The following is a 27,914-nucleotide window of genomic DNA, read 5'->3' as shown; positions in this document are numbered from 1 at the left end:
TGGCACAAATAAGGATGATGTTACAGACATCAGTTTGGCCTCTTTAGTCCTACAACAGCCCCTAAAACAACACCAAGAAGCTTCATCTCCAGCCTGAACATTTAAATCTGCTGCAGACTCGGTTAAAAACGACAAAAATGTCCGCATGTTAAACATTTATCACTCACATTTTTGGGTCAGTACGACAACAAAAGCCATAAACGGAAGAGCAGAAAGCGCAAAGTACAGGTGAGCTCTCGGACCGCTGTAACTGAAACGTAAACAAGGAGGCGGTTACCTCGCTTTAGCTAATCCTCGTTAGCAGAAGCTGGAGTCAACATAAAGGCTAAGTGCAGCTAAAGAAGCCGAAGATGGATCCGCGGATATTTACTTTCACACACAAACAGCCTACAGTTTACTGCCAAGTGAGATTAAACCCCCGCGGATCACTTACAAGCACGTAGTTAACGGTTACTGGCTAAAAGCGCTAGCTCCTAGCATCCCTCACCTGCGTTAGCATGTCCGCAAACACACCGCAGCTTACAGGAAGTTTAACACAACTAAAATTTATCGTGATAGTGGCGATAAACATGTGGCACGCATATTTGTGAATACGAGTCATACTGTGCGATGTTAGCAAGAAAACAGCGTTATCTGAGAATGGACGATCAGCTGTCCGATAATGGAACTTTACCGCTGCTAGCTTCAGGGCTGTTTCAGGTGTAAAATAAGCATAATTAGAAAAAATCTTCATAAATTAACATATAAAAGTCCTGAAAGGCATTCTGTAATTTTCCCAACATGCACAGAGAAAGGCCCACCTCTCTTTTCCTCAGTTTTCTTCGGTATGTGGAACTTGTAGGGCTCCATGGGCATATGCCTCTGATGGACCACTTGCGGTGCCGAGTTCCTCCTCTCCATCCTTCCGCCAGCAGCGCCCGGTCTGTCCGCCCCAGGCTGACTTTCTCTGGGAGAGGTTAGGTCGATCACCTCGCCATCTTGCAGGCTAACATTAGCTCCAAGCTCCGCAGCAGCAGAGACCCTCCTCGGACGACATGCCTCCCTCCGGGGTAGACTGTTGTCGTCCATTGTGTGTATTTTGGACCTAACCGACGAGTCCCTTCACAACCGTCACTCCGGCACCCTGTCTCGGCTACAGTCCCGCGATGACGCCACCGTTACCTCCGGAGCCCGCAGCGCAGGCAGTCGGAGCAGCACACAGCCCACACCATGCTTCCTGTGAGCGCAGTTCTTCTTCACTGAGATCCAGCTGCGCCTGGTTAACTCAATGCTGCCATCTTCTGCGCCCTCCCCTGCAGTTTCACTCCGGCTTCAGTGGAAGCAGAGCGGGGGGGTTAAAGCCGTAAACTTACAAGACCTGTAATTATTTCTGAAAAATATGACCGAAAAACTTATCTGACAAAAATAAATAAAACTGACAAATGTACAAACACTGCCCGGCAAATTTCTAGAGAAAAAAACAGTTAGGAGACCAAATGGCAAATTTATGAGAAATTTAGATTTATTGATTCATTTATTAATTTGCAAAATTACAAGAAATGCTAAATTTACACAAAAAAAAAAATGCAAACTTAAAAAACACTAGTAAAAAAGGCAAATCTATAAGAACCAGTAGACCTGGCAAATTTGTGGGAAAAATAAATTTATAAAATAAACCATCAAATTTACAAGAACAAAAAAACAAATGTGCAATTTATGAAAAAAAGCTAATTTATAAGAGACGTTAAATTAACAAGGAAAAAATCGCAATGTTACGGTACATAAAAACTGGCAAATTTACAAGGAAAAAATTAAACATTTAGGAGAAAAACATGTACATTTATGTGGAAAACTGCAAATATATATATTTTAAAAAAGAGCAAATTTGCTTAAAATAGAAAACTGGGGAAAACAAATCACTGCAAATTTAAGAAAAATCTGCTTCTCTTTAGAAGGTTAATTTGGAAAGAAATTTACACATTTATTAAAATGATTCAGGCATCTATTATAATCAGTCCCTGTGCCCACCTCAGATGTGGTGCGAATTCAGATGATACCTGGTGAGAGTAGATGCTTACTGAATATTGAAATGATAGACTAAATTATTCAGAAGCACCTTATTACAGTGATTATAAAGTGTTTTGGTAACAGTGCATGTGTGAGAGGAACGTTATGCATGAATGTATATGTATATATACAGTGTTGTAAATGGCCCCTGCACACTGTCTGCTGTAATGTCCCAGAACTGTCGTTATCTTTATTAAGGGCTGTCCTGGATTCACCCTCAAGGTGTGAACCAGTCACCACGATGGCCAGTCAAAGGAAAGGTGAAAGTGTATCTGTGTGCAGGTACACAATGCTGCCCGTGCGCAAACTTTGACTGCATTCACAGCAGGCTGCCGTGCTCACCCCCCACCCCCCAAGTCCTCCTGCAGCGAGGATCGGCCTGCATGCAGCACCTTTATTCCTGCACATCCCTGTTGTTCGTGCTTTCGCACGGACAGGCAATAAAGGACTTCCGCCATCGAGGCAGCGCAGCTGCAGGGGGGCATAAACGGGTCTGCTGTTACTGGCAGTTACTGAAATTTGAAATGCAAACGAGCTCAAATGACACAAACAAACACACCGGCTGTTTCTGTGCCTCTCGCTGTCTGAAGATACACTTTCGTTTTTTTCCCCAAGGCAGAAATAAGAGTGATGTTCATGTCATAGTGAGAGTTTAGTTTTTAAATATTTCCCGTATATCATTGTTATTTTATCAGACAGTGTAACTGTGCATGATGCCTTTCTGAGCTTATCTGGTAACTTCAGGCTGTGAAATGTCTTTTATTTCCTGATATTCCGAGTTTGTGATGAACAGTGGAGGCTTCGCTCATTTGTAATATTGCTAAACATTAGTTTGCAGTAATGGGCCATGCTGGAGTGTCTTGGTGCATGCGCAAAAAGGAAATCCCGGTGTTGTGCCAAAACATCATTTTCCAGTATTTGCCAAAAAATGACAGTCTGTATTTAAACAGTTGTAAAAATGACTTTATGGCCTAATGTTTCCTAAACACACCTCTCATAAATGATATGAAGTAATTCTGAGGCAGAAACAACACTCCTGTCACAAGGGAGAAGCTACAATCACTTTTTGGCTGTGATTTTTATTCTTTATTATTCTGTATTATTATCAGATTCTACCTTTATACGACTATCTTGCTGAACAGTGTTGGTAAGCAGCCATGATGGCGCATGTAGAATACAGCTGGGTAAATCCACACAGAGCCGAAAACTTCAGAACCAGCAGCAGAGCTCAGCTGATCAGTGTGTACTGAGCTCAGAGTTCACAGTTCCCCACCTGCCAAAATCCCACCTTAATCAATGCACACGTTTGTTGTTTCAGTGGCAGAGGTGTTCCTCAGGGTGGAGGAAACATAGACATTGATCCCAGAGCACCTGATTACATTTTAGCCATAATTGGATCAAAGTCAGAGGTCATAGGTCGCTTTTCTGAAAATCTTGTTAACACAGTAACTCGAGAACGATGTGAAGTAGCAGGTTCAAATTCACAACACAAATGGATCTATTGAAAATCTTGGACACGTTTGGATTTTGGCGAGCTTGACCTCCAGGTAAAGGTCAAAGGGCATGGACAAGAGGACCTGTGTGTTATGGAAAACATTCAAATCAGCTAAAACGTCTTCAGAGGGCGGGACTTGTTGTGCCCGGCCACACTTGTTTTCGTTTTGTTTTTGGATGTTTGTTAATGCTGCATTTTTCAGACCAACAATAACACTTTGTATTAAAACAATTTATTGATGCTTTGGTCCTCACAATAACACTTCAGCTGAAACACCACCTTTTTCATTGTTATAAAACAGAGTGAGTGTTCTCCAGGCTGAGACGTTCAAATCTCCTTATATGAGGACTGTGCAAAAGTTTTGAGCCAGATGTATTTTTCTCAAACTGCATTTGAGCAGCAGGTCTCCAGGCTTTCTGAAGGGCTTTCGAATGTTTCCTTTGAACACCGGCTGCTATTTCAATCATTTTCAGTCCAGTCCTTGTACCTGACCATTTTCTGATTAAAGTTTTTTATTTGTTTGTTAAGTCACTCAACACTGACCCATGATTCAAGCATAAAAAAGGCTCATAACTCAAAGGATGAACCAGTGTTGTGTCTATTTGCAAAGAACCAATTTTAAATAGTCTCTTTAAATACTTTGTTACTAGCAGCTGGTGCAAAAATATAGCATTTGTTCCCATTTCTTTTACTTAATCTACAAAAAATAAAATGACCAGAACAAAAACACCCAAAGAAGAACTTTGACTGGAGAACGATTCCTGAGGACTGCTTAAAGCAAAAGCTGCCTCAGAGTTCAGGCTGTGCTGAAGGATAAAGGTGTTCACACCAAATACTGTGTACTCTGTTCCTGCCTGAGGTACTGCATGTCCATGCATGTAAATCACTGCACCTACCCCCCATTTCCCTAGTAAAATATAAAGAAATGAAGGGTGGCTCGAGACTTTTGCACAGTAGTGTAGATGTCATTATTAGCATCTTCAGAACTGATTCTTAACATTGCAATCATATTTCATGTGTAGCATGTAGCACATATATAATAAACAGTAATGCTTGGCTTTTTTCCTTCTCACACATATACTTCATATACATATTTATATACATACAGTACATACACAACAGGCTCCTCCTTCAACACAACTTTGAATGCAGAGCATTTCAGTTTGCAGCAGCTTTGTGGTGAAGCTACAGCAGAGCTGTTGGGATATATGATAAATAGAATCTGCTAACCCATCAAAAGAGAATTACAGCCGTGTGTTTCCAGTGTTTTCAGACACCATTTAAACAGTTTATGAAACACAGCGATTTAAATGACTAACTGAGGAGGAAGTAATCCTACACCTGACCAGAAAACTAAAACAGGAGACGACTGACCAGGTGACAGAACTAAAAAAAACCCTGCAGTTCCTCTGATGGCCACTTGAGGCTAGGAAATCAGTCCCCCGTAGATTTCCATGTAAAAATGCTCCACTTTACAGCATTAAAAAAAGCATATTAACAATGTGAATAGTTTCTCCCTTCATAACAGTTCAGCAGGGCTTTTGATTGACAGGTGTTCCTGCACACCTTCACTGTTGGAGCATTTTAAATAGAATTATCTAAGAAATATGAGAGCTTCCTGTGTGGTACACGCCATCCAGGAAGCCTTCAGTTTGGGGATTAAAATCGTTTTTACAACCAGAGGAGTCGCCCCCTGTTGAAAATGAGAAAGAATGCAGGTTTAATGAAAGTCCATCTTTTATATACAGTCTGTGGCTCTACTCAATCTCTACAACAGAATTGGTGTGTAGACTAACTTTGACTAATAATACACGAGAGGATGTCACAAGCATGACATCATGACTAACTGCAGCCTGGGAGTTCCTGTCACATGGCCAAGCTGTGCTCCCATCATTTACCAACTGTAGGGCTATTTCTCTGAAGGCCTTTCATTTCCTCAAATCTTCCAACACAATCAAAACTCTAAACTCACCAGGGCTTTTATTTTGGTGTCTACAGGCTGACCAGAATGGGTGCAGCACTTCAACCAGGGACTATTTAACATGAGGGAGAGGAGGGTCCCACTGCCCGTCTGACACTGTTCTCACTGCAAGGCAGTGCCAGTTTCCTCCTGTGTGGAAGAGGTGTGCTTTCTGACTCATTTCCTTGACATACTGTTTGCTGTCACCTTTTCCTCTGTCCTCATCAGAAACAGCAGCCTCCTTTATTTCACATGGAGCACATTCATGTTACTGCTCCACATCTTCTCTCCTGGACTTCACCTTTCAGGGAACTCACACATCTTTTATTTTGAGTCCTTCATAATGCACACAGTGAGGAAATGAATGGCAGTACACTGCACTGAAGGATGTCTCTGATGGGAGGGGTTGATGACAAGAGAGGACACAAGGAGAGGAAACAAGGATGTAGAAACTGAGAAATGGGAACTTTTGAAACATGTAAATGTATATTTTATCATGTATGATTAGAAAAGGAGATTTCAGTGGTTGTTGTTCTATTATTTAACACATTACAGTAATATTACCGAGGACACTCTGAGGAGGACGACAGTTTTTCCCACTCATAATTACACCGATAACAGGTTTTTGCCCCTTTAGCCTTGTTTCTGAGCAGCAGCCTAAGAGCAGTGAGCACCTTTGGTCATGTGACTTGAGTTTGATTGTACATGTTTCTTTGGGTTTGTTTGTCAGTTACATCATCGCTGAATCCCATGTTTGATTGAGTGCAGTTCCAGTCAGGTAAGGTGTCGTCCTATCAGCACCTGTGGATGAGCTCCTCGCTCTGCAGCAAGTCCATCTCGCCAGTGTCCATGCCCTCCTCCTCAGCATTGCCCTCCTCCTCCTCCTCCATCACCTCATCCTTCTCTCCTTTGGGACCAGGAGATGAGAAGAGGGAAATGCGAACTGCATCATCACCTTCGGTGAGTGTCTGTCCTTCTTCATCCACCTTAAAGTCTGCAGTGGCTCCTGATTCTGCTCCCATCTCATTGATACCTTGCTCTCTCCCTACCTCCACACCTGTCTCCGTCTCACCGGTCACCAGCCCTGATTCACCGTGGAAACCCAAATCTGCCTTCGTCATCATCTCTCGAGTTAAACTCAAGCCGCCCCCATCAATCAGTCCAAGCTCTTCCTTTCCATGCAGACTCACCTCTCCCTCCAATCCCTGCCCTTTCTCTATCTGCCCCGACAGCCCCTTTTCATTCCCTGAATCATTGCACGGACTCAGCCCTATCTGTCCACTGAGCCCTGTCTCTGGACACTGTCCCATCTCTGACGGCTGGTCCACAGTCAGCGCTGCAGCTTCTTTGGCTTGTCTGATGCAGTTGATCCACTGCTGTTTGTTGAAGGCGTCGCTGGCCTGGAAGCAGTGGCTCTGCAGCTGCCCTCCAGTGCGGTACGAAACCCGGAAGAAGTTCTTTGCTGAGAGGAGGAGAAAACAGAAGACATGGTTGGTTATTAGGGTCAGACATCAAGTATTAATGTGTATATACGGTGAATGTATACACTGGTATTTGAAAGATTAAAAACCTGATCTAATCTAATCTAATCATTTATGTTAAATAATCATGATCAGGACGTGTGCTTTTCAGAAGATTTTAAAATAAAACATCAAACAAAAGCACAGCACATGAGGAGGTCATTCAATTAAAAGGTGACAGTATTTTGGACAGAAGGTCGTCTGCAGTGACTGTCGCTCCACTCCGTGTGCAGGGGAGGGGCACATGCACACACACAGGTGTGCTTTATTCGGCTCTCTTTGTGAGGACATTCACTGACACTAATGCACCTTAGCCATCCATCCATCCACCCACCAGTACAGCATCCACATTACTCCAGCCAGTGCACCAGTCTGCCAGTTTAACCATCACAACTAAGTCCCAAACCCTAACTGTAACTTCAACCCTAAAACCAGGTTTAAAGAGGGCTGTGAGGGGGCTGAAAAAAGATAACGCAGGTCTAAAGTTCTACCTTATTCCAAAGGTCGTCACTCTGATGGTCTAACGCTGCACATGTTTCTTACATTCGTAGCTCTACCAACAAGCTTTTATATAGCTTAATGCATTTTTCTGTCTTATAGTCATCCAATAAATGAAACTCATGTTTGGATGAGCTGCCTTTGAGTGTGTCCTTATAGTCGGCTTCCTTTGAATGTGTCACATTCAGGGGACATCTGTAAACTGTAGCTACAGTAAAATAGCCTGGGTCACACTCTCCCTGAATGCTCTCTGTTTGAAAAATGCTGGACTTGCTGGTGTGAATCTGTCGGCCTCCTCTGGTTTCATTCATTACAGCAGCTGTTGGGTCTTTTTCCAGCTTGCTCACAGGATCAGTGAGGCCCAGCACTGATCAGCATACCAGACCATCTGACGGGGACGCAGGTCGACCGTCTGGGGAGCATAGATCATTTGTACTTCACCAAACTAAAAAAACATTTTTGTAGCACCAGCTGTGCTCAGAGGCGTCATCATCATCATCAGTCTAAACAGAACTGTATGCTGCAGCATTAAGACACTAAACTGATTTGAAGCTTGTGTGTTTGTAGTTTGTGTGCTTTGTGTCGAGCACTGACTCCGCTCATTGTTGCTGAAGGCCCCTCTGATGGACCCGCCCACTCTTATCTCTCCATCTGCTAGGTCCTCCAGGTCGAGCTGACGGATGGGGATGGGCTGGCGGCAGAGCTGATAGCTGACCGGCTGCTCGCTCAGCGACATGGATCTGGTGATGACCAGGACGTCCTGGAAAAGGAACACGTGAAGTTTCTGGAAAGAGAATGACAGAGAGCAGTATTTCATTTTCCACCCAATGAATAAAGATAATATATTAAAACACTATAAAAGGCCATATTTACAGCAAGGTTGATGAAAGTGGGGAAAAAACACTCTCAAAAAGCTCACCCATGCTATGAAAATGCATCTGTAACATAGATAAATTGACAATAAACCAACTTTATTGACTGGATTTAATCAGTGATGCTGACATTTACTTAATTTGATACTAAAATCTATGAGGATTTCAGCCAAGGCAACAGTTTATTTGATGTTTTTACTGAGGGGTCTATTCTGCACTCTACTATAGTAGCTTTGCATGATTGGCAGTTCAAAATAAGCCATATTTATCTTATCCTGAGCCTTGGTGCAGCCCTTCAGCTTTAGCTCCACCCCCTTTAAGACTTCTTTCTTCTGATTGGCTTCTCCTCACAAACAGAAGGATGAACAGTGAGGCATCTGTGTTCAAAGCTAAAGGAATGTGTGGGGGGGGTTAACTGTAGAAATGTACTAACGAGTCCTCTGTTGTTCTTCAGCTCTCCGTGGCAGCTCAGGGTTCTGGAGCGGTCGATGAGTTCGTCCCGTTGTCCGTCCTCCGTGTACAGCAGGCGATCCTTGTAGTACTGACACTCCGACTCTCCCGTTCGCCTGTTGATGTCCGCCACCACGCTCTGGACCATCAGCATCTGTGGGGCAGACACACACACACGCGGTTATCAGTTAACAAATGCGGTCCACTGATTCCTGCAGCTCGCGTTTCCTGCTCTCAGGATCGCTGTCACGGTTAGATTCAAGATGAAAACCACATTTTTTCTGACTTTGTGAAGTTGTCTGAAGAAACAAAGAAACTTTTACTTTTGCAAATAATGGAGATGCTTTGACTTCAGCCTAATGCAGATTCAAATGTCAAAGCTACACCCCCCCCAGCCTGCAGCCTTTGGGCCGTCACAGAGCTCCACAGCCAAGATGCTCCTGCCTCGCTGCCGTTACTGTCTTTGCGATTAAGGTGAGTCCTGAAGCGTGTCTGCTCTGAGGAACTAGTATTCGCCTTTTTAAAGCCTTTGCCTGGTGCTCCCACCTGATAAGGTGTGGTGATGTTAGTTTTCCTCACCGCTTCGTCCAGGTGCTGCCGATCCGGGTGGTCGTTGGCCGTGTGCTTCAGGATCTCCCTGAGCAGCAGTGGGTATTTCACCAGCCGGCTGCGCGGGATGTCCAGGAAGTTCCACAGGTCCAACTTCCTGCTGAAAGGTGACTGGAGACAGCGCTGCAAGAAGTCCTGGACTCGCCGGTCCTGCTTCTTCTGGTCCAACAAGGCCTTGGCTTTGACCTGGTTACTGCAGTACGGCGTGTAGGCGGAGAGGCAGGGAAGCTGGAGCGACACAAAGACAACACAAAGACGCACACCTGCTTAGAAATACCCTGTGAAGAGCTGATATCACATCTGTCTGCTGACTGGGAAAACACTCACCCAGTCAGTTAAGATGTGTCCTACATGTTCTGTGGACCCATCGGGTTTTCTGGCATCGCGGAGGCGACTCAGCAAGTCTGAGGAGAGACGGGGAGGTTTATTTCTGAAGAGAGGAGTCAGAGTGGGAATAATGACCCTCAAAACCAACGAGCTGCCGTGGGCTACACATGGGAGAAAACTGCTGACACACACACCAAACACAGTTACTTCAAGACTTCGTTTGATACCTTTATTGGTCTTAGCGGTGACGGAGCACCAATAAAAATGTCCATGCAAATATATATTAAAACTCACAAAAATACAAAGATGTCAGCAGAAAGTTTCACTCCCACAGCTCACCCCACACTATTACTCCAGCATCACCCCGTGAACAGGTTTATTACAAATAACCACAAAACACACCCACAGTGACACACCCCCACCCCAGGTGCCAATGCAGTACACACACACACACACACACACACACACACACACACACACACACACACACACACACACACACACACACACACACACACACACACAGCAAGCCTGGCTCCTACAGGGTGTTTTAATGGCATCGAGTCATACTGAGACAGCCGACCTGCATAAATTAAGTCACAGTAGAGCGTGTGTGCTGACTGGTGTCCAAAACCAGCAGCCAACCTGAATCCAACGTCTCCCTCACCTGAACACTAATCAGGCCTGATGAGAAGCTAAAGAGGCGAATGTGAACTGTTCAGGTCTTTAGGAGTCTGCAGTCATTTCTCCTTTAGTTTTAGACTTTACAGAAAGTTCAACGATCCTAAACTGCTTATCCAGTTCAGACAGACCAAAAATCCTTCATCATCACATGAAAGGTCCCTTTAAAAACCACCAGTTAACCTGCTGGAAGAAGCCGGAGCGCCCAGGAGAAATATGGAGATCATGCAGATGATTCCTGTGAAACCATGATAATGTGAATAATAGTAATTAAAACATGCTCCTACCTTCATGCAGAGGGATCAGTGATTCCAGGGTACCAAAGATCTGGTTGAGCTCCTGCTCAGTCATGATGGACAGGGTCAGCATCGGGTCATGGTAGGCCTACAGCACACGCATAAAAACATGCAGGTGAGAACGTGAAACTGCAGGAGGAAGGTGGGTTCTTCATCAACACAGTCAAAGTGTTTCTTCACCTTCTTGGCCAACTTCAGGTCCTCCACCAAGTCCTGCTCGCCCTGAGCCAGCTCAAATATAGCCTGCAAAGGGAGGAGGAGTTAATGAATGACTGGTTCAGGCCTCTGGGGTTTATAGCATATGTTTGATCATAGTTGAGACTATTTTCCACTCTTTAAATGATAATATTGTAACCATGTAACTGAAGACATTTGATAAACTGATACAAATTCAGCGTGTTTTTTTTACCTCTTGTCGTTTTATCTCCTTGGGGCTCAGGGGCTGCGCCGCTCCCAGTCGGACGTCGAACGTCTCACTCCACAGTTTGCTGTCCCGACGCTTGGAGGCCGGAGCAGCCGCCGTGGAAACCCTCGGGGTGGTCACGGAGGACGAAGGGCTGGAGAGTGTCGCTGTAACACGTGCCTTCATCACTGAGGAGGAGGAAGGAGGATGACGAGGAGCAGTTCTCTCCGCCCGGCTCTCATTACGGAAAGTGATGGTGCGCTGCAGAGACAGAGACACGTTTAAAACCCATTTATTTCTGCTTTCTTTAACTCTGCTGTTTTCAGCATCTGTGGCTTAAAGCTTTTGTTGGTGTCCCGGATTCTGGAAGTTAAAATCTCTTCATTTTCCCTTAAATATGAGTCCCAGGTTTCCCACGCCGAACGCTGTGATGTTTACTCATCGGTACAAAAGGTGAAGACTGAAGGCACAAAGTTGTGTTCATAAAAACAAAAAATGGGGGAGAAGTGAACTACAGTTACAGTGACCTGACAGCAGGTTAGAGCCAAACATTTTTTAACCTTTGTCTCTAAGAGTGTCCTGGGCCAAAACACACAACCATGAATTCATGTTCACAAATTCAACAACAAAGTATTTGGACCACAGACTGTATATAAAAGAAGGACCAACAAAAATAAACAATAACATATTATGTTTTTGTCCATGGCCGCTGTAACTGCAGCAGTAAATCTTATTTATATTTAATCGCCCTCCTCCAGGGCAGACTAGCTCGCCCCTTATTGGACGCAGCCACTGTGATGTCACCCAGTTGTTAGTGAAGTCCAGCTGAGGGTTCTGGACACACTCATAAACATCGATATCATCCAGACTTCTTCATGCCATTAGAACGAGTGCAGTTCATCAAAGATGTCCTTAAATAAATAAATACAGTGAAACGAGGGACGTGGGAAACAGAAAGGACTCGGTCTCATTTCCTATCATAAAGGACCAAATCCAAAAAAAATGAAGACATCTGATTGGTGGTTCACCTGCAGTGTCTGACCAATCCTCTTCAGCGGCGTGGTCTTGACAGGCGGCAGCAGGCTGGCCAGAGACGCCACCCGGGATAAGGGCTTACTGCGCTTGGTGCTGGGCTCCTGGGGGGGCGAGCAGAGTCACATGTTCACATTATTACACAAAAACAGGACACCTGGGATTCAAAAGGGTTAAAAAGGACAACCATTTATGGCCCACACACCGGCATCAGCCGACAGCGTTCTGGTTTTCAGCCAGTCTGGGGTCTGTGTGTGCAAATGTTTGAGGTGATGCGGGAAAGCCGACTGTTCTGTTGACATCTGAAACAATAGCGTGACTCAAAGTCTTCCCCTCAGTGCCAGACTTTATCGCACACACAGTCATGTTTCCACATCAGCCTCTGTCGCACACACGCCCAACAGGACTGTTGTTGTAGTCACTGTGTGAGATCAGGAGATCACAACTGTTCTGTTACCCTGAGGCTGAACTTCATGTTATCAGGTAAACTGCAGCATCCATGCCTTAGAAATACTAACCACAGATCAATTATATTACCGAACATATCTGAAATGATCTTTTATATCAAGAGGAAATACCTCGGGTTGTTTGATAAGATACTTTTATATTTGCTTACACATACTTTTATTGTGTAATCTGAGTTTTTGGAGCCTTGGCAACCTGCCATCTGTCAGAACCTGTGATGTCATCAGGAGGGAGGAGACACTGTGGTCACTGAGATAACCGTCCCTTATCTCGGTCACGGCCTGCTCTCCATGTGTTCATTATCACATGTCAGTCCTTTTTGGCGCCTGTATTTCTGCCCTGTCCTCTCTCAGCATCCCTGAGGATTCAAGGACTCATGGATTTTTATTACATGTATCCAACATGATTGCTGGATCCATGGTTTAGCACCAACGAGAATGAGAACACAACATCATACAGAAACAAGCAGAGGGAGAAGGAACAGCTTCTGCACGGTCTGCCCCCCTCCCTGGGTGAGCAGGGTGTTATGTCTGTGATGGTCCTCTGTGCAGCTTTCAGCAGAGCCTTCTTCTCTGCCGCAGAGCAGCTGCTGAGTGATACAGGAGCACAGCACACCTCCACCCATAGGCGTAGGAACCGGGGGGGGACGTGTGTGTGTGTGTGTGTGTGTGTGTGTGTGTGTGTGTGTCCAATATTGGAGACAGGCGCATTTGTCCCACCCAAAAATTACACCACGGAGGAGAAAAATACTTGATTTTAAGATTATAAAACATATGCATATGTAAATTATACGTACAATAATAGGTGTACACAACACTATTTTTCCAAGAAACACTTGAAAAAGAAGAAACTAAAAGATCAAATAGCATTTTTTTATGCTTTGCTCAGAGTATTTACAGATCTGTCAGGTTTCCGATGTGTGCCCCCCCCCAATAGTAATCTCATGCCTACACCCTTCTCTCCACCTGACATTGGTGTTCAAGACTGAGAACTCCCTCCTGAGAAAGTAGAGCTGCTGGTGCCCCTTCTTAACCAGGAAGGAAGAGTCATGAGTCTGGTTCTGGTTAAAATATTTAATGTGCTGTAAATTATATCTTTTTGGTCTATTTAAATAAACATAAGCTTAAAAAGGTCAGTCTGCAAACACAGAGACTCAGAGGCCTGATTAGGACGCCACAACGGGGACACCTGGAGCCCACCTGGGGTCACTGCAGTGGACTCGTCTGGGTTGGCCTCAGTGTAGACTTACAGTAAATCAATGTGTGTGTGTGTGTGTGTGTCGCTCTGCCCGGCAGCCCACAGTCAGCTGACCTACAGGAACCATCATTTCTAAGGATCCAGATGAGTAAAAATAAATCAGCCTCTGAGATCTTTTTTTTCCTCCTTTGGTCAAAGGTCGCCCTCCAAATCTGAAAACAGAGTTTCCCCAGTTTTCAGTGACTTCTCCAAAAGTGCTGAGTCAGTGCTGAGTCAGGGTCAGTGTGGGCTCCTGGTGGGCGGCTTTACAGATTTGGGTTCAGTTTGGATCACAGCTGATCTGTTTATCGCTCTGTGAAGTTTCCATCGGACGCTGTGATGGCTTTTGTGTGTGATGGCACTTCAGCTCATTCAAACTGACAGCAATCAATTCAGTACAGCTGCTTATCTAATTACAGCAAGTTCACAGCAGGCTGGCTCAGGTCTGCAGTGTGAGTCCCTGAACTGTGACATTATATTTTATATTTTTACAGTCTGTGTTGGTGCCTGAGAGCACCCAGGAAAATACAGGTTTTTAACCCTAAACTTCCCCCTGACAAACAGAGAAGTCACTGTTTAATGACCTCATTCCTCACTGACAGTAATGTGATGAGTCAGTGGGCTCAGTGCTCATAATAGTGTTACAATATCACTGTTTCACTGCTCATTCAGCCTGTAACTCTGTTCATCACATTAAATGTAATTCAGATTAAATCATATCTGATTAATTTAAATCAGAATACATGACAGATTAAATTAGACACAATCAGATTACATCATATGACACTAAACTGCTAGTTACACTCATTCAGGCCAGATGCTGTTTAAGATTAATTAGCTTACAGATAAGTCTATATGTGAACATGAATAAGGTGATAAATACATCATATTGTTCACGGTCCTGTTAAAGCAGTTTATGTAACAGAAAATGATGTGACCCATTCGTCTGTGTGCTGCTGGTTAGAAGCATGAACGACAGCATGATGGTGACCACAGTTTGGTTTGTGTTCATATGTGGTGGTGATAAGTTAGATCAGTTAGTATGAACAGACGCCTGCTAATTACAGCTAATTAACATATGAATATAATACTGTGTTAGAGCAATTATCTCCATATTGAGCCCTGTTATTATATTATTATGAAGTTATTATTATATAATCAGCTATTAAAAATGCTCCAAAGTGCACTAACAGCACAGACGTAGTAAAATGGCCCAGTTAGAGACGTCACTGCCTCAAGTGGTCGTTAGAGGAACTGCAGCTTCATTTTAAAGATTTCTGTGATAAACACACACGTCCTAAATACTAAATTTGATTGATGAAAATAAAACATAACAAAAAAAAAAAAATCAAATTCCCTTCAAACTAACACGACTGAATGCAACCAGGCTGGACAGAAGTGTAAATACTCCATCTTACCTCCACCTCTTTCCCCATGTTGGTGTTCTCCACAGAGCATCCAGAGTTAAACCGCTGTGCCAGCAGGCCGAGGGGTCCCTGCCCCGCCACCATACTGCTCACCCCAAAGTCCAGCACACGATCTGGACTTTTCCCAGTCCTGAGAGAGCGTCCATAAATATTTTAGACTGGCAGAGAGCCTGGGAGTCTGAGGTCCAGGAGAACAGCAGAAGATCCAGAGTGACTCAGACTCTAGAGACAGTTTGGTACTGTTATTATTTTAGTACAGCTGCAGAGAACAATTCAGCAGCACAAAAGTGCTCAGAAATAATGCTGAACCAGCAGAAGGAGTCCATGTTTGCATCAAGTGCTGAAGCGGTGCCTCATCCAAGCAGCGAAACCAGAACAAAGTGGGACCAGTGGAGTTGTGGGACAGGTACAGAAAGATGCTGGTAGGAGGATAGTCCCCTTACAAGCCCTGGAAACAGTACCAGCTGTAAACAGGCTGGTCTATGAAAGCACTCGATCGGTGTTCAGAAAGAGAGCCCGACTTTCAGCAGAGCTTCTAAACTCGCTGCTCCGGCAGGGCTTCGGTTTGAGAGCGGAGCCATCGGACCTCGAACAAAAGAGTCCAGAAAGAGGCCGGATTCAGTTCTGTTCCCGGAAAATCATCCAGGAAAAGTTTAGTCTGGAGTTGAGACCATGCAGCGAATCTCACAATCCTCTGTTTGTGACCTCTCTCAGTGGCAGCTGTTCACTCGCCCCCCCCCCCCCCTCTCTGTCACTGACTCACTTATTCACTGGCTCACCCACACACACTTCACCTCCCTCCCTCCCTCCATCCCTCCCTCCTTCCTTCCTTCCTTCCTTTCTTTCTTTCTCCTGTACTTTTCATCTCTCTGCCTGTCCCTTTCCTTTTTTATTTTATATATATATGTATATATATTCCACTGTCAACAAATCCCAAGAAATGACCAGGAGCAACACCGATGTGGTCATCCTCACAGGTGTGCACCACACCCTCGTATATCAGTGCTGAGCAGCTAAAACACATCAATGAGCCACTGCAGAGTTTCTGCAACAGCCCTGAACAAATGCACCGTTTCCTCCTTAAAACCTTCAGATCTTCTAGCAGAATCAGAAGAAAGCTAAAAACCAGCAGAACACTTCAAAATGTATAAAGATATAACACGAACAAGATTTTGGTAAATGCACTTATTATTTCTCTGACATGTATTTAAATGTGTAAATGTTATATGCTGGGCATAAAGGTGTAACTATATAAAGTTAATATTGACGATCTTGATTATCAGTTTATTATTATGGCTTCTCTGATCTGGATAAACATAAATGAATCCCTGACTGGAACTGCTGGTGGTTCTGGGAAGCTTCCTCTGCCAGTCTGCCTGCAGGCAGCCACAGCGCTGTCCTGCTTTTACATTCGGGGTCAGTGTGTTTATTAAGCTCCACTCTGGGGACTCACAAACAAACATCACAACACTCGCTCGATGCTTTGATTTAACATCGACTGCAAACTGTTGAAGGTTATGTTAAATCAACAACTCTAATTTTTATGGTATGAACCGTGCGCCATGGGCCAAATCCGGCCTTTCCCGAATATTTATCCAGCCTGTATGAGGCTGAGGAACACAGGTGAGGCCTGTGTGTCCAAGATGATCTGTGTTTTACAAATAAGATCATTTATAATTGAAGCCACACCAGCAAAGATATGGAGTCATAAACAGCAGTCAACGCTAATCCAATTAAAGCGGCTACAGCATAACGACTAATGAGCAACGTTTTGCCGATGAAGACTTCCTTCATCCTTCCATCCTTCTTCTCTCACTGATCCACATCCTAAGCAACCAACCACCAACTCCAGCTCCTTCAGGGGGACGCTGAGGCATTTCCAAGCCTGCTGAGAGACATAACCCATCCAGAGTGTCCAGATTGGACATGCCTGAAACACCTGACCTAGGAGGCGCCATGGAGGAATGTGTCTGATTCTCGAACCACCTCCTCTGGCCGTCTGGCTGCTTTTAATGTGGAGGAGTAGCAGTTTGTACTCCTCTGAGGCTGAGCTCAGACGCCAGTCAGAGGAAGCTCATTTCCGCCTCTCGTATCTGTGACCTCATTCTTTTGGTCACTACCTCCAGCTCTCAGTCATGAGTGAGATCGACCAGTAAATCAACACCTGAACCTTCTTCACCACAGCAGACCAGCACAGCATCCTCATCACTGCTGAGGGCGTCAGCCCATCGATCTCCTGCTCCACCCTTCCCTCATTTATGATCAAGACCCTTTTACTCGTCCTGCTTCACTTCATGCCACAAAGTGGACTACCCCCCCCCCCCCCTTCCAGGACTCCAGGAAGAACCATCATCCATTTCTGATTAAGGCAATAAGCTGTATACCTGACTGTATGTGCCTGCTGAGGTGACTGATTACATTTTTCACCAATAAGAATTAATATGAAGTGGTCTGTGAGACTGATCTGTGGTCAGCTTTGGGTTCATATATAATCCCACTGCATCCACTAAAACAGCAACTTTAAATATGCACAGACATCCTGACAGAGCTGTGACTGATCTCAGACCTGTGACTGGTCTCAGACCTGTGACTGGTCTCAGAGCTGTGACTGGTCTCAGAGCTGTGACTGGTCTCAGACCTGTGACTGGTCTCAGAGCTGTGACTGGTCTCAGACCTGTGACTGGTCTCAGAGCTGTGACTGGTCTCAGACCTGTGACTGGTCTCAGAGCTGTGACTGATCTCAGACCTGTGACTGGTCTCAGAGCTGTGACTGGTCTCAGACCTGTGACTGGTCTCAGAGCTGTGACTGATCTCAGACCTGTGACTGGTCTCAGAGCTGTGACTGGTCTCAGACCTGTGACTGGTCTCAGAGCTGTGACTGGTCTCAGACCTGTGACTGGTCTCAGAGCTGTGACTGATCTCAGACCTGTGACTGGTCTCAGACCTGTGACTGGTCTCAGCGCCGGCGCCTCAGTCAGCTAACAAAAGCTGTGACTAAACGGTTCTGTGTAAACAGGAGAACATTCACAGACGCCCAGAGAGGAACTCACTCAAACCTCACTTCATCTGCACTCTGACACATCGACTTTAAACCTCACAGAGGTGTGACATGGACAGGTGGAAACTGACACTCTGACACACAGATCATAAATTATTATCTGTTAAAACTGCTGCCAAACATGAGGATTATACTGGATACTCCACATATCACATATTTCAGTCAGAAACATCACATCCTGTTTCTGCAGTATTAACTCATCAGATTTAACCCTTAGGTCACCAATGATTCTGTTTATCACACTCATGCTGTTTCCTTTAACTGTGACACACAGTCTAAAACATCCCACTGTACCACATGTCACATCAGTTTAAATGATCTAAAAAGTTATTCTAACATAAAAAGCTGTTTATTCGCTGTCAGTAAACACATCTTATTGCTCTTTGCATCATAATCAAACAGCACAAGTTTGCTGTGAGGTCACTAAACCGCATCAGTCACTGGTCAATACCATCTGAGCTGGAGGCGTTTTAATTAACAAGTGAAATAAATCTATCCAAGTCTGATGCCAAACAGAAACAATTAATATGTTATAACTCTAAATGACAGCAGCAGCCTTTAACCCCTGAGCTCCATGCAGAGCAGCAACGAGTGTGGCAACAATATGGAAACAGTGTTCATAAATAATAATGTTAAAAGTTATTTTGACAGTGTAACTAATGAGTCTGAGAGGAAAAATATCATCATTCAAAGCTTTAATAATTCTGTATTCTAAATATATCATCACATTAATTAACAATGACGAGATAAATATTTAGCTGTAGTCCTCTTCACATCCTTCACACTGTTAATTCAGGTTTTTATATTTTATTACTTTAATGTTGAAGATTTTTAATAGTGCTTAATTTTTCTCACAGTGACTTTTATAGAAACAAATGTTCAATGATCTAAAACTGTCTCCCACAGTATTTCATTATTACTGCAACATTTCAATCAAAATCATAGAGGTAATAAAAGTACTGACCCTGGATCTGCTGGAGGTTTCAGAGGGTCGCTCTCACTGTGGGGCTTTTATTATTGGAGGGTCTTTACAGTATAAAGCAGCCTGAGGCGACTGTTTGATTTGGTGCTATATAAATAAAACTGAATTGAGTCAGTTTATGATTTTTGTTTATTTTGTTACATTTTTATTGACTTTAACTTTTTGAACTGCTCGCTGATGTTGACAGTCACGTGTGCGTTTTATTACCTGTTGTTGTTGTTTGGTTTTTGAAAAATCTTTCTTTTAACTTTAACAGTATCCAGTTTATTATAACGCTCTGCTGCATTTAAACGTGGATGATCAGCTGCATAAGATCAGGTTTAAAAATTTGCTTTGTGTGCTAAAAACATGTGTGAGCAGATCAATCATGTAAAAGCTAAACCTCAGCACCTGCTGAGAACCCAAATACACACTAAATATATCAGATCTGTGTAGTTATTATATTACACTGTAGATGTACTGTAAGGTAAAGCAAAAACATCGCCTTTAAATAAAGTTAAACTGAACATTACAATAAATTTACATGGTCAAACCAAAAATGAATTACTGTTTTTATTGCTTCAGGCCTTTCTGCCTTCAACACAATAAAACATACCTTTGCCTGATCAGCACCAAAGTATACATGAAGAATCCAAATGTAAATACTGCTCATGTAAGCAAAACAATATCAGAGTTTCAGCAGCTGTTAAAGCTGTTTCTGTCCTCTCGGTAGCTTTAATGTCTTAAAGTAACCAATATCAAATAAATCCAACAGACTGGAAAAAACAAACAACAATATTATTTCCCTCTTAAATGAAACGCATTGGATCTATAAAAATATAAAAATCAAGTCAGGTAAAAACACCTGAAAACTGTCCTAAATGAATCTATATTACAAAATAATAAGAACACCAGGTAGAAACCCCGAGGAGGGGAAAGCACTGACACAAAGCACGTTTCCCGGAGCTCCCACACGTGTCCATTAAATCAGATAAAGTTCTCTGTGGGTCCCGAAGTCTGAGTGAGAAAACAATGCGGCCGTGTGTGATTCACTGAGCGACAGCACAGAAACAATAGTGTGTAACTCATTCCTGCTTCAGTATCTGTCAGTGCTGGTTTGAACAAAGTAAGACTGATGGTGTGTTTGGGTCTGTTTGTCCTGCTGGAGTGTGCACATCCTGTGTTAGAGCGAGCAGAGGGGGAAACGCCCAGGAAGGAACAGGCTCCTGGCAGAGGGCTAAAAATACAAGAGGAGGGGCCCAACACGAGGGCTGAGGCCCCCCGAGGGTCTGCCATACAATGATCCACACTCAGTGTACAAAGGTCTGCACTTTTCCTGCAATATTTCTTTCATTGTCATCATTATTGCTCAATACAAAAACAATGACCGACAGTTAATTAGTGTCATCCTGTCTCACTGAACTAATGATAACCATCATTTACCTGAAACTACAGTTTATTTAGTTCATGATTTTGTTTTGTTACTCTGTCTACATCATGTTTTAATTCTAAAGTTATTCAAAATGTATTTAAAATCAAAGCACAACAAATAGAAACATAAGAAATGTCCAGTCATAACTATATGACCTATAAAGTTTGATTTATTCCAATGATGGATGCTCATGGTAACCAAGTGTCAAATAATGAGGTCAGCCTGTGTGCCTCAGGCTCAGTGTGATCTCAGCCCTAACTGTTCAAATCTGTTGTGTGAGGGGCAGCCAATAAGAAGAAAGTTGGCTTAATGAGAAGAGGAGGAGCTAGAACATCTCGTTAGGCGTACGATCGATTAGGATTATTTTAAACAGTGAATCATACCAGGCTGCTAGAGCACAGTCCAGATGAGCATATGCAGGTGGAAATGAGCACTCTGTGTCTCAGGTCTCAGCCCCACAGGGCCACTAGGGAAGGCTGAGTATTCCCCAACCAGCTGGCAAGTGGTTGCTGGCAGTTACTAAGTGAAATCAGCCCCAAAGATGGCGCTGCATTGAAACCTCCTTGTGATTACTTCAGTCACTAGCAGATTCCTGCAGGTGTGTAGTTTGCACGGAGGACGCTGACTTCTCTATAAACACTCGCCAACTACACACCATAAACACAAACCGGCCACCTTAAAAACTAAAGCTGTGCCTTACAGTGGTGGTTTTAATGAATTAGGCTCTTTTTTATTCAGGTGAACCCTGAAGGAAGAGCTGCACGCTGTTTGTGATGGTGCTCGAGTGCATGATGAAATCAGTGTAAAATCTGACAGCTCATCTTTAATTTTCTGTTTCTGCAGATAAAACATAAAAGTCTCCTTTATGTTCAGGTTTTATTACCACGTTAGAAAAAGATACAATTTAAAAAAAAGAGATGCTTTTTGTATACACACGAGTATACAAAATCTCTTATATACTGAACATCTTTGAGTTTTTCATTTAAATGTACCTGCAGTCTGTCAAGGAGGGCTGAGGTACTGTACTCTATAGGGCTCTATACTGATGTTAGTGTGTGTGTATATATAAAGTGTGGTTTGCAGTCGTAAATGCAGCAGCTAAACCAGCTGATATGATAAACAGCATGACAAAGGTGAGGTCTGCCTTGTGAAAGCTTCCACATTTACGGCCTCCTCTGTGTTCCACATGTGATGATGACAGCGGACGGAAACTCTTCCTGAGCGTTGTGCCGCCATCGGGACAGAACGCGTTCGGCCATGTTGGGAATGTTACCTTCGTTGGCCTGTTTTAAAGGTGTGAACACGCTGCCCCCACAGTCAGGAAGGCAGTCTGAGCGCACACTGAGGAGGAGCTGCACTCACATTGATCTCCAGGCTGCAGAGGCTGAGAGAGTCTGCATCTCTGTTGGCCTGCTTCCTCTTCTTCTGCAAAACACAATAACACACAGCGAGCATCAGTCACAGAGCAGCTGTTTCTCTTTATTAAAATCACCCAAATATAATCTGAAAGTTTTATGGTATGGATCCCGACCCCACAGCTCCATGCACTCTTCAGCTCAGCGTTTTATTAAACATCATCATTATTTTTCATCCCTGTCTGCAGACAGTGACCTGTAAGCCCAAACCCGGGGCAACAATAACTAATGTCTGCTTTTATGTATGTACGTCACGGCTCGGTGCCACTGAGCAGTGCACAGAAAGAGTCTCTGATCACTGTGTTTGGGGGGCACAGGAAGTCCCTCATTTCCTTTCCTCTGAGGGAAGTTTAAATGAGATTGAAATGCAGTGGATGCTGTTTCCATTAAACAATCTTAACTGCAGTCTTTGTGGATGCTGATTGGACGTTCCTGTTTCTGTTAGAGGGAGGAGGGATGAGGGATGTCCAATAGATTCAAAGATTCTCATCAACTTCTGTACAACTGGACTTCTTCAGCAGTGCTCCCCCTGCTGGCCATTAGAAGAATGCAGGTTTAAGACACTTCTGCACATGCTTAACTTTTCGAACCTGAAACCTAAGTCTGTCTTTTATTTACAGTCTATGTTCATTATCCACAAATGCAATCTGACATTTAATTTGTAGCACACCGGATTTTGAACTCATTTTTTATGTTTTTTAACTCATTTTTATGTTTTTGTGAGTCATTTCATATCAAGATTTCATGACATTTCACCAGCAAGTTTTCACATTGCTAACAAATCAGCTGCTGTGAGGTCAGAGGTCAGCTTCTTGTTTTTTGTTGCCAGACCTTCATTAAAGACAGGGATGGGCCCACCTGGAAGTGGGGACTAAGTCCAGCTCCACCCTTTCAGACTCTCAGCCCCACTTAGAAGAAGGTCATGCAAAGGGAAACAGCTACGTGAAGTAGCTTTTACTTAAGTACTGTAAAAATGGCACACGACACAAACCCAGAAGCACATCCCACCTACAGGACGACAGTGGTACTGCAGGTTCTTGATCAGAGGGATTCTTCACACTCACCCGATAATAAACAAATAAGCAGCAGCCCATCATCAGGATTTGATCTGCTCCTCAAACACGGTTCAAATGAATCAACTCTGCTGCTCCTTGTCCTCCTCTCTCTTCCTCCAGGTTCCTTTCCTCCTGCCCCAAAGTCACATTCGCCCTCTTTTCTCTCCTCTTCACATGCTGCCCAGCATTGAAATCATTTCCCCTTTGTTCCTCCCACCTCCCGTGAATCGACTCCTTCACAGTCACATTTTATTCCTTTCGTTCCTTTAAATTTCTTCAGGTTCTTACTCCAGAGGCTTCTCCTTCTGCACCTCCTCTTCTCTTTATCTGACCTCCTTTTTCCCGCTGTGCTTCGCTCCTCCAGCGTTCTTCACCACCTCAGCCTCCGTCTGAGCCTCCTCAACTTCACCACCTTCCTGAGTGGATCTACAGACCCTCAGGAACAGGAACCCTTTACAATGTATGTGTATGTGTGTGTGTGTGTGTGTGTGTGTGTGTGTGTGTGTGTGTGTGTGTGTGTGTGTGTGTGTGTGTGTGTCTCCTTGGTTCCCACTGGACAAACAGGAAGTGACGGATGTTGGGGGGAAACGAGGCGTCTATAATTAGGAGCTGAAGGAGCGCGGTGACAAACACACACAAAGACGCTGATTTATTTTAAAAACATCCCGACAAAATCATGGGAAATTATGAATTTAGCATCTTTTTGTCTCCACATCAAATTATGAAAATGTAAATTTTGTTTGTTAATGCAAATAATTCAGAGTCAGCAGTTTAAAAAGTACAAATGAAATGAAAATCAAACAGACTAAAACATAAACTGATAAACAGAAAATGAAAATATGCTGATCAGTAAAAATATTTAACTGCTTTCTGCTTTTGCATGTAAACATTTGCTCACAGTTCTTGGTGATATTAAATATATTATTAAACAGAATTCAGCCGCTGGTGGTTACAGTGAACAACACTGCTGCAGAGCAGCCAGCAGTGCCTGAACCCTGAGCCATGCAAAGCTGCTCCAGCAGAGTAACAGAGGAACAATATAAATAGGTCTCCTTTAACTTCTCCATCGGCAGAGGCAGCAGCCTAAGCACAGGAGCTCAGAGCTCCCTCTCCCACCACCTCCTCCAGCTGGAAGACAAATGGAGGCATTTCTGATCCAGCTGAGAGACGGGTTCTGGGGTTCTCCGGGTTCTTCTACATGTCAGATATGCTCGAAACACCTCGCCTAGGAGGCGTCCAGGACGCATTGAGGTCAGATGCCTGAGCAGCCTCAGCTGGCTCCTTTAATCGGGAGGGGTCATGGTCCTGGGTGGTTCAGCCAGTGTTTGCAGTTTTGGGGGTTGTGATGTTCAGTTATTGCTCAAGTCTTCAGTTTGTTTCCTAGTTTAAAGCACCAGTTTATTTGCTCTTATGATCAGTGGCTCGTTCAGGATTTTATTGTTATTATTGTTCCTTCTTGGGTTATTCTTGGTTTATTGTTTCATGTATCCTTAAGTTCCCAGTAGCCTCAGAGTTTAGTCCTCCCTGTGTTTTACCTCAGTGTTCCTCCCTCGTTGTGTCGAGTCTCTTGTGTCTGTTTTCCTCAGTGTGTATGTGATTCCTCGTGTGGTGTCAAATTTGCATTTGTGTCTTGTTTGTTCACTTCCTGTTTTATTTTGACAGTCCCGTGTTCCCTGTGCTTTGTGTTCAGTTTAGCTTCCTTTGTGTCTTTAGTCTCATTTGGTCCACCTGTCCCCCCCCCAGCTGTCTCCCCTCCCCCTGATCACCTTGTGTGTATTTAAACTCTCAGTTTTCTTCTGTTCATTGTTGCATTGTCGTCTGTGTTCCCTGCCTGCTGTGTGCCCGCCCCCTTTTGATTTCCAGGTGTTTCACATCATGGATTAAGGGCTGACCTTGGATTTTGTACTCTGGACGTTGTTAAAGAGTTTCAGCATTAAACCTCAGCCTAACTGTGACAGGAGGAGCCTGAACTCCGAGCCGATGCTCCTCTGCTCTCCAAGGCTGAACCCAGACGTCCGTAACAAATCGGCAGCTTCTCGAGCTGGGAGGGTCTGCTGAGGGAAAGTGGCCCACTAGGGTTTCCCGGGTGTTCATCTGAAAGCTTTTCCAAATTCAAATGTCTCCCAGCAGCAGGCTGATGATATCAGTATGCTAATGACTACCAATAATAATCAAACACTTTTCTGTAACACCAAAGCAGAATGTAAAGGTGGTTACGAAGGAAGATGAAGTAAATAATGTAACATCCTGCAGGTGAGACACAGCTGGCTGCTTTTTATGATTTGGGGACTTCCTGTGTTATATAATAACAGTTACTGTAATGCAGAGAATAACATGACTGAGCTCATGTGTGGGAACATTGTTCTTACCCCTCTGAGGGTCCAGGAGAGAGAAGGAGGATGTTTTTCTCTGCTGCTTCCACCTGAAGGAAGGAAAGGAGAAAGGAAAGGAGGGAGAAAAGGAGGCCGATGAGGAGAAGAAGCAAGAAAGGTAGCAAGGAAGGAGGAGAGAAAAGAAGAGAGGATTAATTCAAATAAATGAATTTAAATCATGTTAATAAAAAGAAAAATGTGATTTTTTTTTTAAAGTTTGTCCTGTGAATTTATATTTATGACTTCAGCGTCCATAAAAAAATAAAAATCTTACACACATTTACACACAGATGGTTACATTTTCACACCTGATAAAAAAATTGTTAGTTTTTAAAAGCAAGTTTGACCTCTGAACCCTGCAGATGTGTTCTGAGTGAAAAAGCTTTTATGGAGCAACAATTGGACCAAATATATGATGAAGGTTAAAAACGATCCTTTGATGTGTGAGGAAGAAGAGCCTTAAATGCTCAGCAGACCATAGTTTTCCTTCTGGGTCTCTGCAGTTTCACAGTTGCGTAGTTGAATATTTCAGGTGTGTTTTGATGTGAGCAGAGCGCCACCAGGTGGTTTATTATGGTCACTACACTCTGTCACAACCTTGAACAGCAGCTTTTCTCTTTTTCCACAACCTGACGTATCATCCTACATCTTTTAACTGGCTCTGGTTTATAAGAATACACATAAGAAAGGTCAAAATTAATAAACATAAATAGATGTGCTGATGAATCCGTGCTGAAACATAAAAATGATGAGCAGACAGAACAGCTGAGACAACAATTATGAGCTAATGAGATTAAAGAGCACGTGTCGCCTGCTGTATTTGAGAGTATGTGATTACGTGCCAAGCTTAGCAGTTAATATTTACAGATTTCTGCAGTAAATCATTGTTCTTCAGTGGGTACTGTGTAGAACGTCTGTATTACATCCATGAAGTTTATTTCATTCAATATTGCTAACGTTACCTTCAGAGGAAATACAGAGCTGAGAGATGAAACCAGTACGAGAGACCAGTATGGGAGGAGGCGGGGTTACTGTGAAGTCCATGTGTTGCTGACAGATGAAGGAAACGTGATCCCTGAGAGTCTCCCTGCCTCTCAGCAGGCGACACAAAGACTCACAAAACCAGAGCGTTCATTCAGCTCACAGGTCAAAGGTCACAGGTCAAAGGTTATTGCTTGTAAAACTTGACCTTCACCTTGAGCAACATTTGGATGGAGATGCATTAGACAAACGTGTGTACGTTTGATTAGAGCAGTGATTGTTGCACACTGTGAACACATGAGGGGACGACGGGCGCCTCGCCGGCGGCACGGGGTCCTTCAGCCGGATGATTTATGTGTACGAGAAGTCGGCCTGACTATTTAAAGAAACACGCACTTTGTGCCAGGTTTAGTGTGCTGGGCTTTGGCTCATTAGCAGGTCCATGCAAAGCTAAACTGATAGAAATGAACTTTGGTGCAGACGTGGAAATAAGTGGGGTGAGACTGCACATGTGTTTCCTGTCCAAGCAACCTGAGCAGCTGTAAGTCCTGCAACTGCAAACCCCAGAGAGGCACCAGAGATCCAGCAAATGGCAGCAATGGGAGCTCCTGCAGCTCCAGGCCGTTCATATCCTGTTAGTGGAACAGTCATCCAATCGAATCTGAGCAGAATGAGAGTTTTAGCGGTGAAGCTGCAGAAGAACGAGCCGGCAGAGAGGACACAGGACGTCAGAGACAAACACATGACATCACTGGAGCCTCTCCCTCCTCTGCCTGTGGAAACAGAGAGGCAGCAGTCCTGCTGTTCCCTGCCCTCTCTCCCCCGAGGAAGCATGAACCCTGCCTCTGAGCACAGTCTGCCTTCACTCTGCTGACAGCAGCTGAGCAGCTCTCTGATTGGCTGTTTCTTCCTGAAGGTAGGAACCTTAGGTACCTCTAGGAAGAAGGCCTGTGAAAGGCGCTGTGAGAGTGTGTGGCTGATACACAGCCACACAAACAAAGCTGCTTGTTTCACACAGTTTTATACTGAGCCATGATGCAGCCCCTCACTTCATCCACGGTCTGAAATGAGCCATTTTAGCTCCTCCCCTTTTAAGCTAACTTTGCTCTGATTGGCTGCCCCTCGTAAACACATAAATTATTTGCATTTATGCTTCCTTCATTATTTTCTGCTTAAATGGAGAGCCAGCACCGTAACAGTGAAGACATGAGAGAGAAATGAGGAAAAGAATAACAGGTGCTCTTTATTCTAACAAATCAAAACCAGCGAGACGTTTTGATCCTGTTCAGTCAGAAGCTGCTGCATCTCCTAACAGACAGGTTT

General features: G+C 43.9%; 2 protein-coding genes and 1 long non-coding RNA gene across 4 annotated transcripts in view; 1 reads left to right on the top strand and 2 right to left on the bottom strand.

Annotated features, from left to right (window-relative positions):
- tasora (transcription activation suppressor a) overlaps positions 1-1,311 on the bottom strand; it is a 29,999-nt gene extending 28,688 nt beyond the window's left edge. Inside the window, 1 exon segment of the mRNA XM_030729315.1 lies at positions 801-1,311. Within this exon segment, the coding sequence (XP_030585175.1) occupies positions 801-1,068 (268 nt within the window). The 5' untranslated portion in view covers positions 1,069-1,311.
- LOC115780230 (uncharacterized) lies at positions 35-8,561 on the top strand. The gene is made up of 5 exons (XR_004019967.1): positions 35-228; positions 5,540-5,664; positions 6,232-6,461; positions 6,584-6,991; positions 8,178-8,561. It is a non-coding gene; the product is annotated as an uncharacterized LOC115780230 (long non-coding RNA).
- On the bottom strand, positions 3,758-23,673 carry arhgef3 (Rho guanine nucleotide exchange factor (GEF) 3). 2 transcript variants are annotated; one of them, XM_030729290.1, is made up of 11 exons: positions 23,248-23,673; positions 22,131-22,193; positions 12,186-12,293; positions 11,164-11,418; positions 10,935-10,997; positions 10,746-10,842; positions 9,778-9,854; positions 9,421-9,678; positions 8,825-8,995; positions 8,114-8,303; positions 3,758-6,963 (listed from the first exon to the last, which is right to left on the bottom strand). In XM_030729290.1, exons 1-11 carry the CDS (start codon positions 23,278-23,280, stop codon positions 6,296-6,298), a joined length of 1,983 nt encoding a protein of 660 aa, XP_030585150.1. In that variant the 5' UTR covers positions 23,281-23,673; the 3' UTR covers positions 3,758-6,295. The 2 variants fall into 2 exon arrangements, with proteins under 2 accessions (XP_030585150.1, XP_030585151.1); XM_030729291.1 differs by lacking the exons at positions 22,131-22,193; positions 23,248-23,673 and adding an exon at positions 15,309-16,014.
- Positions 23,674-27,914: the final 4,241 nt, after the last annotated feature.

Source organism: Archocentrus centrarchus, chromosome 5, assembly GCF_007364275.1.
Source record: "Archocentrus centrarchus isolate MPI-CPG fArcCen1 chromosome 5, fArcCen1, whole genome shotgun sequence".
Taxonomy (NCBI): domain Eukaryota; kingdom Metazoa; phylum Chordata; class Actinopteri; order Cichliformes; family Cichlidae; genus Archocentrus; species Archocentrus centrarchus.
This window is presented reverse-complemented; position numbering and strand designations above follow the sequence as displayed.